The sequence below is a fragment of the Callithrix jacchus genome, chromosome 6 (assembly GCF_049354715.1).
Source record: "Callithrix jacchus isolate 240 chromosome 6, calJac240_pri, whole genome shotgun sequence".
Classification (NCBI taxonomy): Eukaryota; Metazoa; Chordata; class Mammalia; order Primates; family Cebidae; genus Callithrix; species Callithrix jacchus.
In genome coordinates this window covers 9,880,964-9,897,216 of record NC_133507.1, presented here as the reverse complement: position 1 = coordinate 9,897,216, position 16,253 = coordinate 9,880,964, and the positions used below count along the sequence as shown (strand labels likewise).

Below are 16,253 nucleotides of genomic sequence, written 5' to 3'. Positions count from 1 at the left end.
TGATGACATCCTTCCCCACAACAGCAGTGGGGTGCCCTTCTCCTAGTTTCTCCCAGCCATAAAAGCACAACTGTTAATCACACCAGATCCCGACAGGATGTTTTGAGAATTAGCTCAAGGAGGCTGTAAAACTCTCAGGAAGAGGAAAAACCTCCAGGAATGTCAACTCCACGCTGAGGCTCTGGTTCCTGCAGAGTGGGCCCAGGCAGGGCTGTCCCTGCCGGCTCCACCCACCGGCTCTGGACTGAGCAGGAGCCCAGGATGGGCTGAAACAATGCAAGGCTGAACTCTCAAAGCACAGTGAAACCACCCCGTCCTCCCCACACAGTGAGTCTCTGAGGGGCCGGCCTGCCTCGGGCTGGTTTTGGAGAGCAAAGGAAGACACAGAGTCCTGACAGTAACTGCATTTTCTACTGAAAAGGTGCTTGGCTGGTGAAATGTCAAAAGCTCTTCAAAAGCATTTTGGACAGACTTCCCCCGAGACTTGGCACGAGCAAGGAAAACCCCAGAAGCAGCTGAAACCTGAAAGAGCAGTGTGAAACAATAGTGAAAATCCCCACTCTCTGCGCCCTCCCGAGAAACAGGAAATGCTTTCATCCACATGTACCCCTTCCACCCCCGCTGCATGCCTGGCCTGCCTCCTTCCTGGCAGTCCCAGCTTCAGGGGTCCCTCATTCCTCTGAATTCACAGGCTGCTGACCTGCAGATTGTGGCTGGGACCTCCTAGCCAGGAAACCAGGAAGCTGAGGTGAGCCATGACCTGCAGGGGCTCACAGCAAGTGGGGGCCACAGTTGGGCCCGCAGGCCTTGTGGGGTGGGGTCAGGCCCCACCAGAGCAAGCGCAGGACTCCAAGGTGGTGTCCCCATTGAAAGCTTTCTGTAACTACCCTCTCACGTGACACACGGTTCATTCATTGCTAAGATCATGGAACTCGAGCCTGTATCTCCCTGCCGAGAACACAGAAAGGCATCTAACAGCTGGGTTTCTGGGGCGCACACAGACATAACAATATACCTGAACCTGACCTCAGACCGGTTCGCCTGAGGAAGGAGACCCTTAATCACCTTCAGCCTTCTGTGTTGCATCTCAAAAGAAGTCAGAAGTCAGCCAGAGGAGGGAAGGGTTGGTGCCACCAGCCAGATTAAGGAGAAAGATGCTAACCCCTCCCCGCTAACCACAACGCCGTCTGCAGATCACGGATATGGTGTGGAGGAATCTGTCGGGAAGGCACTGTCTTCGCTTAAACACGATCAAACACCCACTTTAGTCACGTACTCCACACCTATTCCATGCATGGAGACCCTTTCACAGGCAATTTCTAGAGGTGTCAGCCTTTAAGAGGGCAGGGTTTTCTTTGTTGGGGAACGTGGCTGCTGGGCGTCTCTGCCGCTGCAGCTCCTGGCCGAATGCATGACCAGCTCCTTCCCAGTTCATGTTCCAGAGGTTTCCGAGGCCCTTCCTGCTTCACTCCCTAACTTCCTCCTAGGGCTCAGGGCGCACAGACCCTTGAGCACATACTGCATCACATGACTGGAGGGCTCTGAGAGGCACTGACAGCTTCACCACTTCATGGATCAAGACGCTTTCACTGTAATTTCAGGAGCTGTGGGCCGAGAAGGCTGGCTCAGGCCGTGCGGTGCTCAGAGGCCTCGCCAGTCGACCAGTCCTTCCGCTGCCATCAGGGCGTCCATGACCACTTGCTTCTTTTCAGAGTAAGGGAACAGAGTAAGTCATGCTATCTAGACAGAAATGAGATTTCCTCCTCCCCCATTTTAAGTCCCCGTCACCCCCAGAGGAATACATAGACCGCATTCAGTGGGTGAAAACAACGATCAGCATTGTTTTCGGAGTGAGCTACTATCCTGGGTGGGAAGGCAGCTGCAGGTCATTTATTCAAACATACCAGAGTGATAGGAGTGCCCTAGGCAGGGATGGGAACATGAAGTGTGTCCCTCATACACGACCCTGATTAGGGTTTGGCTACTGACCAAGGTCAGGATGAGGGGCAGGGGCAGGGAGGGAGGGGCTCCATCTTCCCTATGAGCCTGCCTGCCCCCCTAGGGCTCCGCTCAGCCATCCCTGGGCACCGTCCCCAGCTCGCACCTGCAGCATGCTCTTGGACCGGCCCATTCCTCGCCTCCCTGGAAAGGGTCTCATCTTTCTCTACAGCACCCTGGGATGAAGTGAGAGGAGACTGCTTGGATGGGGACAGTAAAGCTTCCATCTGCTGGAAGATTTGCCTTCTGAGCTTCCTCTCTTGCGCCAGAGTGAGTGACACCTGCTCAACGCAGCATGCTGCTGCTGTGGAGTTTGCCTCCCAAGAGCTAGAAACTGGACAGCTGGCTACACGAACAACCTTCCACAGACACGGTGACACGCAGATAGTGTTCAGCCTTCTCTCTGATTTCCTGTTAGGCAATTTGCTGCCTTCAAAGGCCGGCACATGACAAGGTTTGGAGGCTGGCTGTAGGAAAGGACCCCTGGATGACTGCTTTAAAAATGCAGTGGACCGCATGGGTGCAACCAAGGTGCCATTCGCAAGCTACAGCAAAGATGACACATCAACCATACAGTAAACCCAAAGAGTCCGAACCAGAAAACACGCTGGGGAAGCCCCACCCTGTGGAATCTTACTTAGAGTGGCCTAGTCTCCAGGGAGTAAGGACCTGGGGTCCCCACCACCACTCCAGGGAAATATATTCTTCCCACGTCTCCAGATACAGCAGAGAGGGAAAAACAGGCACGTTTCTCCACCTGGGGGAAGACAGTGAGGGGCAGGTGGTGTGGGTGGTGCCCAGCCCCCACCGCTCCCTGGTGATGGCAGCAGGAGGGAGGGTGGTGAGGTCGACAGTTAGGATGGGCATCTCTCCATTCACGTCTATGCAGGCCCCACCAGCGTGCTCTGGCTATGCCACACACACACGTGCCAAGTCTAGTTTCTCATCCCTGCGGGCCCTCTCTGCTTGGTAAAACCAACCTTTGCGCAGCTCAGCCCCAGGTTCAGGCTCTGGCTCGAGGCCCTTGCTAAGCTCTCTCCGCAGCGGCTGGCTGCATACAATCAGATGTCACCTGATGCCAGCTCCAGACAGCGGCTAATACAGTTTGTCTGTCCCCTCCAAATCTCATGCTGAAATGTGACCCCCAGTGTTGGAGGTGGGGTCTGGTAGGAGTTGTCTGGGTCACGGGGCAGGTTCCTCAGGAATGGCGTGATGCCCTTCTCTCGGTCGTGAGCGACTTCTCGCTCTATTAGTTCACCAAGAGCTGGTTGTTTAAAAAAGGTCTGGGACCTCCGCCCTCTCTCTCTCTCACTCCTTCTTTCACCATGTGACATGCCAGCTCTACCTTCTGCTGCAAGTAAAGCCTCCTGAGGCCTCCTGGAAGCAGATGCCAGCACGGAGCTTCCTGTACAGCCTGCAGAACCACGAGCCAAAGACACCTCTTTGTCAATGACCCAGTCTCAGGCACTCCTTTATAGCAACGCAAAGTGGACTCATACAGCGACCAGGATGTCACGGAGGCCCTCGCATCCCACACATCCCTCTTGTTCTTACTGCGGGGACAGCTTGTCAAATGGCCTGTGGCAAAAGTGGGCACAGTGGCTGCAGCGCTGCCTCTTCTGAAAGCCTGCGAGCACCACAGCATGGCTGGTGAAGAAGATGGCCAGGCAAAAGGCTCCCTCTTGCCCCACAGGCGTCTCCGGAACGCTGAAGGTCTGTCTGGGGAAACTGGCAGTGTCCTCGGCCGGGGACGGACCCCAACAGAGGAGGGAACTAAGATCAGAGCAGAACTGAAGGAGACAGAGGCACAAAAAACCCTTCAAAAAAATGAATCCCGGAGCTGGTTTTTTGAAAAGATCAACAAAATAGATCAACCACTAGCCAGACTAATGAAGAAGAAAAGAGAAGAATCAAATAGATGTAATAAAAAATGATAAAGGTGATATCCCCACCAATCCCACAGAAATACAAACTACTATCAGAGAATCCTATAAACATCTCGACAAAAACAAAACAGAAAATCTAGAAGAAATGGATAAATTCCTGGACACTTACACCCTCCCAAGACTAAACCAGGAAGAAGCGAATCCCTGAATAGACAAACAACAAGGTCTAAAATTGAGGCAGCAATTAATAGCCTACAACCAGAAAAAGTCCAGGACCAGACAGTTTCACAGCCGGATTCTAGCAGAGGTACAAAGAGAAGCTGGTACCATTCCCTCAGAAACCATTCCAAAGAACAGAAAGAGAGGGAATCCTCCCTAACTCATGTATGAGGCCAACATCATCCTGATACCAAAACCTGGCAGAGACACAACTAAAAAGAAAATTTCAGGTCAATATCCCTGATGAACACCAATGTGAAAATCCTCAATTAAAATACCGGCAAACCGAATCCAACAGCACATCAAGAAGCTTGCCCATCATAATCAAGTCGGCTTTATCCCTAGGATGCAAGGCTGGTTCAACGTATGCAAATCAATCAATGTAATTCATCACATAAACAGAACCAAAGACAAAAAGCAGATGATTATCTCAATAGAGGCAGAAAAGGCCTTTGACAAATTCTAAAAACTATCAATAAACTACATATATGGAACATATCTCAAAATAGTAAGAGCTATTTATGACAAACCCACAGCAAATATCATACTGAATGGACAAACTGGAAGCATTCCCTTTGAAAACCGGCACAAGACAAGGATGCCCTCTCTCCCACCCCTGTTCAACACAGTATTGGAAGTTCTGGCCAGGGCAATCAGGCAAGAGAAAGAAAGAAAGCGTATTCAAATAGGTAAAGAGGAAGTCAAATTGTCTCTATTTGCAGACGACATGATTGTATACTTAGAAGACCCCATCGTCTCAGCTCAAAATAAGCAACTTCAGCAAAGTCTCAGTATACAAAATCAATGTGCAAAAATCACAAGCACTCCTATATACCAATAACAGCCAGCCAGCCAAATCATGAGTGAACTCCCATTCACAATTGCTACAAACAGAATAAAATACCTATAAATACAACTTAAAAGGGAGTTGAAGAACCTCAAGGAGAGCCTCCAAACTACTGCTCAAGGAAATAAGAGAGGACATAAACAAATGGAAAAACATTCCATGCTCATAGTAGGAAGAATCAATATTGTGAAAATGACCATACTGCCCAAAGTAATCTATACATTCAATGCTATCCCCATCCCCATCAAACTACCATTGACTTTCTTCACAGTATTTGAAAAACTACCTTAAATTTCATATGGAACCTAAAAAGAGCCCATGTAGCCAAGACAATCTTAAGCAAAAAGAACAAAGCTGGAGGCATCATGCTACCTGACTTCAAACTATACCGCAAGGCTACAGTAATCAAAAACGCAAGGCACTGGTACCAAAACAGATATATAGACCAATGGAACAGAACAGAGGCCTCAGAAATAACAGCACACACCTACAACCATCTGATCTTTGACAAATCTGACAAAAACAAGCAATGGGGAAAGGGTTCCCCATTTAATAAATGGTGTTGGGAAAACTGGCTAGCCATATGCAGAAAGCTGAAACTGGATCCCTTCCTTACACCTTATACAAAAATTAACTCCAGATGGATTAAAGATTTAAATGTAAGACCTAATACCATAACAACCCTAGAAGAAAACCTAGGCAATACCATTTAGGACATAGGTATGGGCAAAGACTTCATGACTAAACCACCAAAAGAAATGGCAACAAAAGCCAAAATAGACAAATGGAATCTAATTAAACTAAAGAGCTTCTGCACAGAAAACAAACCATCATCAGAGTTAACAGGCAACCTACAGAATGGGAGAAAATTTTTGCAATCTACCCATCTGACAAAAGGCTAATATCCAGAATCTACAAAGAAATTAAATTTTTAATCTCACACTACTTAGAATGGTGATCATTAAAAAATCAGGAGACAACAGATGCTGGAGAGGATGTGGAGAAATGGGAATGATTTTACATTGTTGGTGGGAGTGTAAGTTAGTTCAACCATTGTGGAAGACAGTGTGGTGATTCCTCAAAGATCTAGAAATAAAAATTTCATTTGACCCAGCAATCCCATTACTGGATATATACACAAAGAATTATAAATCATTCTGCTATAAAGACACATGCACACGTATGTTTAGCAGCACTGTTCACAATAGCAAAGACTTGGAACTAACCCAAATGCCCATCAATGATAGACTCAATAAAGAAAATGTGGCACATACACGCCATAGAATACTGTGCAGCCATAAAAAAGGTTGAGTTGATATCCTTTGCAGGGACATGGATGAAGCCGGAAACTAATTCTCAGCAAATTAACAAAAGAACAGAAAACCAAACACCACATGTTCTCACTCACAAATGGAAATTGAACGATGAGAACACATGGACACAGGGAAGGAAAGATCACACACGGGGCCTGTTGGGGGTTGGGAGGCTAGGGGAGGGATAGAATTAGGAGAAATACCTAATGTACATGTACATGACGGGGTGATGGATACAGCCAACCACCATGGCGCATGTATACCTACGTAACAAAGTAACAAACCTGCATGCTCTGCACATATACCCAGAACTTAAAGTACAATTAAAAAACAAACAACAGAAAGCCCACTAGAAGGTTCTTACAGGTGGCAGTGGTGCTCACCTCGGTTCCCAGAACACAGGAGTCATTCAAAGACATCAGATGAAAGGGTAAAGGGCTTCAACAACAAAGCATTTTTTTTTAACTTGGAGAAACATTCAATGGCCCTTTATTCACCCTTGCTCTTCCTCGTGCATCTCCGTGATGCCCCTCCCTGCTCCCACCCCAAGGCCCCATGTCCTATCTGCCCCTGCATCTGCAGGCCCTTGCCCAGGGGTCCTGGGGGTGAATGGAAGTGATGTTTGCCCCAGGTGTCCCCAGGGCAGGAGGCTGAGGCCTGCCAGTGCACCACACGGCATGACAAACGTGGCACCCAGGGCACCCGTGTCCTGCCTTGGGCTGCATCTGGGTTCCTTCCGCACGCCCGTGAAGCAGTGGGGTTCTACCAGTGAGCCCCAAGGGGCAGTGCTGGTGCAGCCTGGCAGAAGCAGGGGAGGAAGCACACGGGGTCCCGGGTAGGCGCAGTGGGTGGAAGAAAAGAGAATGTGCCTAGTTACGCTGGGACTGCTGCCTGGAATTGGGACCCATCCCAAGAGCCGAGTTCCCGACCCCCGAGCCCCCTGCACTGCGGCACAGAGAGAAATGCCAGCAGGCTGCTCTCACCGTAGACCAGTCCCCGGTTCTCCACTCGTAGCAGCCTGAGTAGTCCTCGCAGGCCTCCTCGGCTCTCGGCCTCATGGATGCGTCACATTTCCCTTGGGAGTTGGTGCACGTCACGGTCCGTTTCCGTGCCCCTTTGCCACAGTTGGCGGAACACTGCAAGACACCAATGGGATACTTAATCCAGTTCCAGTTCGATTCTGGACTCCCTCCCACCTGCCAGATGCACTGTGGGGAGGATGCAGAGATGAGACCCACGCTTCTGTCCTCAGAAAGCTCACGATCTGCAGGGTCTTAGGCACACAGTCCCAGCTGGGGCCCTGGCCCAGTGGCCAGTGTTGGGGAAAGGACATAGGAGTCGGGAGTGGGAAGAACCTGGGTACACATAAGTCTCATGAGGGAAGTGGAATTCAATGGCCACTTGTGAGGTCCAAAATCTTAATGCAATACATGAGTTCAAATGGCAGGTGTGTGTGATGGTGCCATGAGTGAGGCAGGGGCCAGGGGCCAGCCAGAGCAAGGTGAGGGCCAGCCAGAGCAAGGTGGGGGCCAGCCAGAGCAAGCTGAGGGCCTGAAGCTGAGTCCCACGGCCCAGATCTTCCCAGCCGGCCCCCAGGTACACGTGCTCTGCTTGGGCCAGCTGGGTCAAAGAAAGACCTCGATCCAGCGGGGAGGAGGAGGAGGCAGACGGAAAGAAAAGCCATCGGTGACTTTCTTGTGGGGCAGGTGGCAAGCCTTCTCAGAGAGCTCCAGTAAATGTTTTAACACAGACACCAAGAATGGTGACAGAGGAATGCCCGATGTGGTAGTTTCTATACTTGCAGGAAATGTGGGAACAGGCATTGGGAAGGGGACCTGGGGATGATGAACAATGTGCATGCTCTCGAGAGTTCAGGATTCCCAGCAGTAAGGAGTGAAGAGACAGAGGCACGGCATGGAGTTAACACAGCAGATGGGTGCTCTGGGGTGCGTCTGGAACCTGCTCCTGATACACCCGCCATGGAACTTGGAGAGGGACTGACCCTGGGCTGGCAAGAGTACTTAGCACCTCCAAAAACAAAGCAGAAGGAAGCCCAGGCAGAGCCAACCCAGAGCCTTGGGAGGATGAAACTCACAAACAAGTTGGCCCGGGGAGCCCCGTCCCTGCCCAGACACAAACACGTAACTTGGAAAGATGGAGTGCTCAGGCTGGATTCTGCGAAGGCGGTTTCATACTTGCTCAGTTCAGCAAAAACATGGCAGGCTACAGCAGTGACTCCTGAGCTACAAGCAGCTCAACTTTAAAAAGTTCTAGGCCAAATGCAGTAGTTCACACCCATAATCCCAGCACTTTGGGAGGCTATAGTGGGAGGATCACTTAAGGCCAGGAGTTCAAGACCAGCCTGGACAACATAGGGATCCCTGTCTCTTAAAAAAAAATCCCAACGTGTCCACTGGAAAAAAGGTACATAGAGGACAAACGTTATTCTTGATATCTGTTATTAACATTTATCCCAACACATGACCTAACTTTCTCTTTCTTATGAATTCAATTCAGCTCCTTGTCCAAAGGTCCCAGGGGGTTTTCTTCCAAGGATAATTTACACTGGTTTGAAATGCACATGCTTCAGAACTGGCTGCAATGTCCCCTGCAGGGAGTGGGGAGAGGAGCTGTGTGCAGAGTGTGGAGCTGGTTTAAAGGGTCCTTGGATGCCAGGGGTCAGTCCATGGTGGGCTTGGCATGCAGATGTCCTGGGCAGGAGCCCCGGGTCACTGCACTGGAGGGCCACCCCTTGCTTCTCTGCGTGGCAAGGTTTGCTGACCATTTCAGCAACTCTGTCCTCACTGTCTGGCTTGTGGGCCAGCCCTGGCACCAGCATCCACACAACTTGCTTCTCTGCAACCAGGAGCCATGTGCTGTTTCTAAGTTTATTCTTGCCAGGTCTCTACTCTGCATTCCTCGCCTCTTCCCCTTGAAATTCAAGCTCTCAATGTCCAGCCTATTTCTTTTTGAGACAGAGTCTTGCTCTGTCACCCAGGCTGGAGTGCAGTGGTGTGATCTCAGCTCACTGCACCTTCCACCTCCTGGGCTCAAGTGACTCTCCTGCCTCAGCCTCCCAAGCAGCTGGGATTATAGGCAGGCGCCACCACGCCTGGCTACGTTTTATATTTTTAGTAGAGATGGGGTTTCACAATGTTGACCACGCTGGTCTCAAACTCCCACCTCGGCCTCCCAAAGTGTTGGGACTACAGGCATGAGCCACTGCGCCTGGCCCAGCCTATTTCTTAACCAAACCCTGACCCTTAGCTAAACTCTAACCAGCAGCCCATTCTCTTGAAGGCTTTCTCCGTGTGGTACTGCAGGCTGCTGCTGTCGGCTCCAGCTCTCAAGGGGCCGAGGAGGGTTTCTCTCTTTGCTTCCCATTGGGGGCAGGGCTTGTAAGCTGAGGATAGGAGGAACTCACTACATTTTCCTTCCCTCTGGATATTACATCCTCCCTCTAATAAAGTCAGGAAGAAGCTGGGGAGGAGGCAGTGAGAGCAATCAACATAGCTGGCCAGATAAAAGCGACCACGTCAATAAAAACTCTCCCTCGAGAAGCTGAGACCCATTTGCTTCCAGGGGAAGAAAGACTCGCTTTGGGGCTTCAGCACCTGGAGTGGCAGAAGTGCCAGCTTCGTGAGCTTCCCGTGGGGAATGATTTGACTCCAAGTTAAATGTTCAGAAGGAAGCACTCTACTGAAGCCTGGGCTAAGCCAGAGTTAGGCTGACTGGTGAGGTGTTCATTCAAGATTAGCATTAGGTGTGCACACCGATGCAGACACAGAGAAATTTCTTTCAATCTTGCTCCCATTTTCTCCCACTTTCCAAACGTGGAGATCTTCAACGCTGTAATGGTAACTGATGACATGAGGCTTGGTGGGGAGGCAGTTTTCTTTCCCCCTCATTAAAAACAATCTGAGTGGATTTTTTTTTTCCCCCAGAGAATGGGTTTTGTTCTTGTGGCCCAGGCTGGAGTGCAGTGGTGCAATCTCAGCTCACTGCAACCTCTGCCTCCCAGGTTCAAGTGCTCTCTTGCTGCAGCCTCTCAAGTAGCTGGGTTTACAGGCAAGCGCCACCATGCTCGGCTAATTTTTTGTATTTAATAGACACAGGGTTTCACCACCGAGTGAAAAATTTACGGTTTTGATCTGATCAAAGCACAATTATTTAGCTCAAAAGTGAGGCGATTAAAACCGGAAGGCTCACCTGGGGTACTGGAAAGGGGCGGGGACTGAACACCTGCCTGGACCCTTCCAGCAAGGGGCCGAAAGGCAGTCCCTTGAATGTTAAAGCTGACAAACGTAAACATATATAAAGAAAAAAAATCAACAGAAGCTCAACTTCTCTTTTCCCAAAATACCATGAAGCGCAGGATAAAGACTCTGATCTGGAATACGCGCCAACATCTGTTTGAAACGAACCTCCGTCTTAGAGCAGCCAATGGCAGACTTTTCGTTCATTAAAAATGGGCTGGGTACTTTTTTATTCAAAATAATTCCAACTGTTTGGCAATAGAGAGAACTTTAAAAATATTTTCCACACTGAAGAGTGTCTTGGATGAGCCTCCCCGAGTTTCCTAGATCATGCTGGTGGAAGACCTGAGGGAAACCTGCCCTTTATTCAGCTATTTTTTTTTTTTGTAGTTTTATAGCCAAACAGTCAAAATCACTAATGCAAAGTCGATGCAGAGTCCTGAAGGATGATGTCACCAAGGATGAAATCGCATTCCCAGGACCAGCCTTCAAAGTGAAGACCGAGGCTTAATCCACCTCTTTCCAAAACATTTTACGGCATGAGGTTTGTAACTCCAACGTGCACACTAGAAGCTGTCCCTCCTGGCATCTGACTCTTGCAATCTACAGACTGCTGGGGGAGTAAAGGAAAACCTTTGAAACCACCTTCCCAGCCTGAGCGCACCACCGTTAGACATACCTGAAGGGAAATTAAAAAGTCGGTCAGTATCTGTCTGTCCCATCTTGATGTGGGAATTTTCAGAGGAAATGGGATGGAACAGTCCTTCACTGTGGTGTCAACATATACATCATCGAAGACATGGTATCTATGTTTTTGCAGCCACGTTGTTATCTGAGATGAAATTTTTTTTATAAGACGTAGTCTTGCTCTGTCGCCCAGGCTGGAGTGCAATGGTGCAGTCTCAGCTCACTGAAACCTCTGCCTCCCGGGTTCAAGCAATTCTCCTGCCTCAGCCTCCTGAGCAGCTGGGACTACAGGCGCACGCCACCATGCCCAGCTAATTTTTCTATTTTTAGTAGAGACTGGGTTTCACCACGTTGGTCAGGCTGGTCTTGAACTCCTGACCTTGTGATCTGCCTGCTTCGGCCACCCTAAGTGCTGAGATTACAGGCGTGAGCCACTGCGCTGTCCTGGATGGATATTAAGAACATTTGCGCTAGAACACATCTTTGAGCTGACCTGGGGGTGAATGAGGGCTAGGAGGCACCAGAATGTCACCAACACCATGGAACTGTGCCGGGGTCCCTGTGGCTGAGTCTTGGCGGCAAGCCCAGGCACCCACCTGTGACCACTCAGATGCCTCCCAGATGGACAGGCAGTCTTGGCCTTCGCAGCTCTGCACTGGCGCTGGCCGGGGGCCTGGGCAGTAGAGGGGCCGCGTGGCGACGTGTGTGCCGTTCTGCAGCTGGTACACGCAGGTCACCTCCCGGTGCTGGAAGCCCTTCTCACAGGTCGCCGAGCAGGAGCTCCACGGGCCTGCCACCCACCTGCCAGACAGGAGGAAAGACAGAGAGAGAACGACTCGGGTGAGAGGCCAGCCTCTCCAGGGGCCTTCCAGCTGGATCCTGGAATTGCTGCCTTGTGGTGGGCAATCTCCAAAGACTGCTGGGGATTAATGGAAAACCTTTAGACTGCAAGAGGGAGGCAGACTCAGGAAGCTTTTCAGTCAACCTTGGACGAAATTCAGAGTAACGGCACAAAGGGAGCGATTTGAGTGGTCCTCTGGTTGGATGGGCTCCTTGGCACAGACATCTTTCTGCAACCAACACCCCTACGGCAGACGGGAGTATCTGGCCTCCCTGCAGGGGATTACATACCCGCCTGTTGTCACAGGACCTGCTTCTTTCGACGGGGTATGAGTGAACAGGATGCTGGCCGAGTTCCGGCAGAAGCTCTGAATGTGGTTATGCGGTTTGGCTCTGACTCTGTTTCCTACTCTCTGCTGGGAGAAGAGTCCCAGCACCTGGAAAGCCCGCACTGCCTATGCTGCTGTCGGCAACCCAGAAGTCAGAGTTGTTTGTTGCCGCAGCAACAGGGGACTGACACAGCCCTTGACAAAGGAACCCCATCCCACACTGGTCCCAGCTTGATTAACCAGAAGCAGGTGCTGCCTGCTTTCCAGAGCTTAGGCGGCTGTGATGCTTTATGGTCGCAGGTTGTCGGCCGTGGGAAGATGGAGGCTGTTGAGGTTGGTGTCTGAAGGTGTTCTTCTAAAACTCTGGCTCAGGCTGGGTGCAGTAGCTCACACCTGTAATCCCAGCATTTTGGGAGGCAGACGTGGGCAGATCACAAGGTCAGGAGTTTGAGACCAGCCTGGCCAACATGGTGAAACCCTGTCTCTACTAAAAATACCAAAAAAAAAAAAAATTAGCTGGGCATGGTGGCACACATCTGTAGTCCCAGCTACTCGGAAGGCTGAGGCAGAAGAATCACTTGAACCTGGGAGGCAGAGGTTGCAGTGAGCCAAGATCATGCCACTGCACTCCAGCCTGGGCAACAGAGTGAGACTTGTCTCAAAAAAAAAAAAAAATGATGTGGTAAGATATTTGCACACCTGTGTTCACAGCAGCATTATTTACAATAGCCAAAAGGTAGAAGTGACCCAAGTGTCCATCAAAGGATGAAAAGATAAAGTGTGGTATGTGCATACAAGGGAATATTATGTTACTGTCAAAAAGGAGATTCTGATGCATGCTATGAAATATATGAGCTTTATGCCAAGAGTAAGAAGCCAATGACCAAAGGACAAATCCTGTGTGATTCCACTTATGCAAGGTACCTGGAGTAGTCGGATTTATAGAGACAAAGAAGAATGGTGGTTGCCAGGGGCTCAGGGGACGGGGGAATAGACAGTTAGCTCAGCTGAAGGAGGCAGAAAAGTTCTGGAGTTGGATGGTGGTGTTGGCTGCACAAGGTGAATGTACTTAATGCCGCTGAACTGGACACTTACAAACGCTCAAGAGGGCAAACTGTATGTGTGCTTGGCCGCAATGAAAACAATGCTATCAGTGGGTGGTTAGGAGCAAGCTGTAAGTGAAGAAAAGCCACAGAAACAAAGTGTTCCTTAAGTCCCAGGCAGCCAAAGGCTGGAGCTGAGTGTGGCGCAGGAGCGGCCGTCTGCAGGGGCTGCTGCGGGGACCCTGTGCATGGCGCTCCGCAGCGCACTTGAGCTGTTACTCAGGCAGACTCCTTGCTTCTGATGTTGACAAATCTCAATGAGGTACGGACGTAAAACGACTTTCTTAAAACTTTTTTTTTTTTTTTTTTGGTGGCATAAAGAAATCATTTCACCCCAGCCACCCTGGCTTCAGGAGCCCAGTTCTGACACTTGAATGACACTGTACAACTGAGTGCCACAGTAAAATCACACTGACTCCAAATCCAGCCATTTGGGAAGGAACTGTAGTTCTGCAAAACAATTTATATTCTTTTTTTTGAGACGAAATTTCGCTCTTGTTGCCCAGGCTGGAGTGCAATTGCATGATCTTGGCTCACCACAACCTCTGTTTCCCGGGTTCAAGCAATTCTCCTGCCTCAGCCTCCCAGGCACGCACCACCACACCCAGCTAAGTTTTTGTATTTTTAGTAGACAGGAGGTTTCTCCATGTTGGTCGGGCCGGTCTTGAACACCTGACCTCAGGTGATCCACCTGCCCTGGCCTTCTAAAGTGCTGGGATTACAAACATGAGCCACTGCGCTGGGCCAACAACTTACATTCCAATTACACACACTGTAAGCCCTATTTTTTCCCACTGATGACCCCTAAAAACCTTAATAGCAATATTTATTAGCTAAGTTTGAATTAACTGCTCTTCTTAGAAGTCATGATACTATAATTTTTTTTTTTTTTTTGGAATGGAGTCTCACTCTGTCACCCAGGCTGGAGTGCAATGGTACAATCTCGGCTCATTGCAGCCTCTACCTCCTGAGTTCAAGGGATTCTGGTGCCTCGGCCTCCTGAGTAGCTGGGATTACAGCTGTGCTCCACCATGCCTGGCTAGTTTTTGTATTTTTAGTAGAGACAGGGTTTCACCATGTTGGCTAGGCTGGTCTTCAACTCCTGACCTCAAGTGACGTGCCCACCTTGGCCTCCCGGAGTGATGGGATTATGGACATGAGCAATCATGCCCGGCTCATTTTTGAAGTTCTAGTAGAGATAGAGTTTTGGCATGTTGGCCAGGCTGGTCTTCAACTCCTGGCATCAAATGATCCACCTACCTTGGCCTCTCAAAGTGCTGGGGTGACAGGCATGAGCCACCGTGCCTGGCTGAAACTAATTCTTTATGAAGCCACAGTTAACACGTCTGTAATTCAGGGCACCTCTTTTCCCGTTCTTCTGCAGGAGTCAGAACGGACTCTGCTTCCTTTCCTGCCTGGCACTCACTCAGTTCCTCTGCATATGCTTCAAGTTACATCATCCTACTGAACGCTTCAGGAAGCGTGGTGACCGTATGAGACCTTGTATTCTTACTGCTATTGTAACAAATTACCCCCAACTTAATGGCTCAAAACAACACAGATTTATGATCTTACACTTCCGGAGGTCTTTCAAATGTAAAACCAGGGTGCCGGGAGACTCCAGGGAAGAATCTGTTTCCTGACTTTTCCAGCCCTGCGCTGCCCCATTCCTTGGCTTGGGACCTTTTCCTCCCTCAAGGCCAGCGGTGGCGGGGGAGCATTTCTCACACTGTGTCACTCTGACCTTCTCTTCTGCCCCATCTCCTACTTGGAAGGATGCTTGTGATGACCCCAGACCTACCCAGATAATCCAGAATAATCTACTTTAAGGCCAGCTGATTACCAACCCAACAATCAGCCAGCCTTATAGTCTGCAGATAAAAGGACTGCTAATAAAAGCATCACAACTGACTGCCAACCTGTTAGTTTGCGGACTGTCGATAAAAGCATCATGAACTGGGTAGCCTAAAACAACAGTAATCTATTCTCTCACAGTCCTGAAAGCCAGAAGTCCAAAACCACGGTGTCAGCATGGCTGGTCCTCCCAAGGTCTCTGAGGGATAATGTGTCCTGGGTCTCTTTCCTAGGTTCTGATGGCGGCCAGCAAGCCCTGGTGCTCCCCTGGCAGGTAGAAGCATCACTCCAGCCCCCACCTGCACCTTCCCACAGGGTCCTCTCTGTCTGTCCTTACATGACCCTCCTCTTATAAGGACACCTGTCATATCGGATCAGGGCCACACCCTACTTCCGATTGATAACGTTTTACCTAATGCCATCTGCTGCGACTGTACTTCCAAACAAGGTCACATTCTGAGATCTGGAGATTAGCACTTTGATAAAGACATTTTGTAGAGGACGCAATTCAACCCACCTCCTCTTGGCCATGCAGGGTCACATCTTCCCAGGTTCAGGATTAGAATGTGGACATCTGCGGGGACCGTTATTGTGCCAACCACATACTCACTGAGTTCACAATTCTGAAAAAACTCAGCTCCAATTTAAAATTCAATTTCTATTTACATCTTGATTTGGCTGAGATTTAAACTAGGTAAAGGCCTTGTGAAGTTTGCTGAGATGGGACAGCTGTTGCGAAGAAACATGGCGTCATCAGGGTCACACTTTTCTGACGCAGTTATTTTATGTTGAATAGAGTGAGTCTCGAATGCAGGGATCCAAAGGAGGACCCCGGTAGGTCGTTAATTTAGACAACTTTAAATCATAAAAAACCAGCATGCGACGCTGTATTCCAACATAATCTGGGCTAACAAGTGGTTT

General features: G+C 49.7%; 1 protein-coding gene across 3 annotated transcripts in view; it reads right to left on the bottom strand.

The window, feature by feature from the left end:
- The window catches only part of ADAMTS17 (ADAM metallopeptidase with thrombospondin type 1 motif 17), a 334,842-nt gene that overhangs the window by 10,966 nt on the left and 307,623 nt on the right, over nt 1-16,253 (bottom strand). For all 3 annotated transcript variants that reach the window (XM_035303700.3, XM_078375967.1, XM_078375968.1), the window contains 2 exons: nt 11,803-12,007; nt 7,247-7,399 (listed from right to left, as the gene is read on the bottom strand). In XM_035303700.3, coding sequence (XP_035159591.1) covers nt 7,247-7,399; nt 11,803-12,007 — 358 coding nt within the window. The remainder of the gene's footprint in view (nt 1-7,246; nt 7,400-11,802; nt 12,008-16,253) is intronic.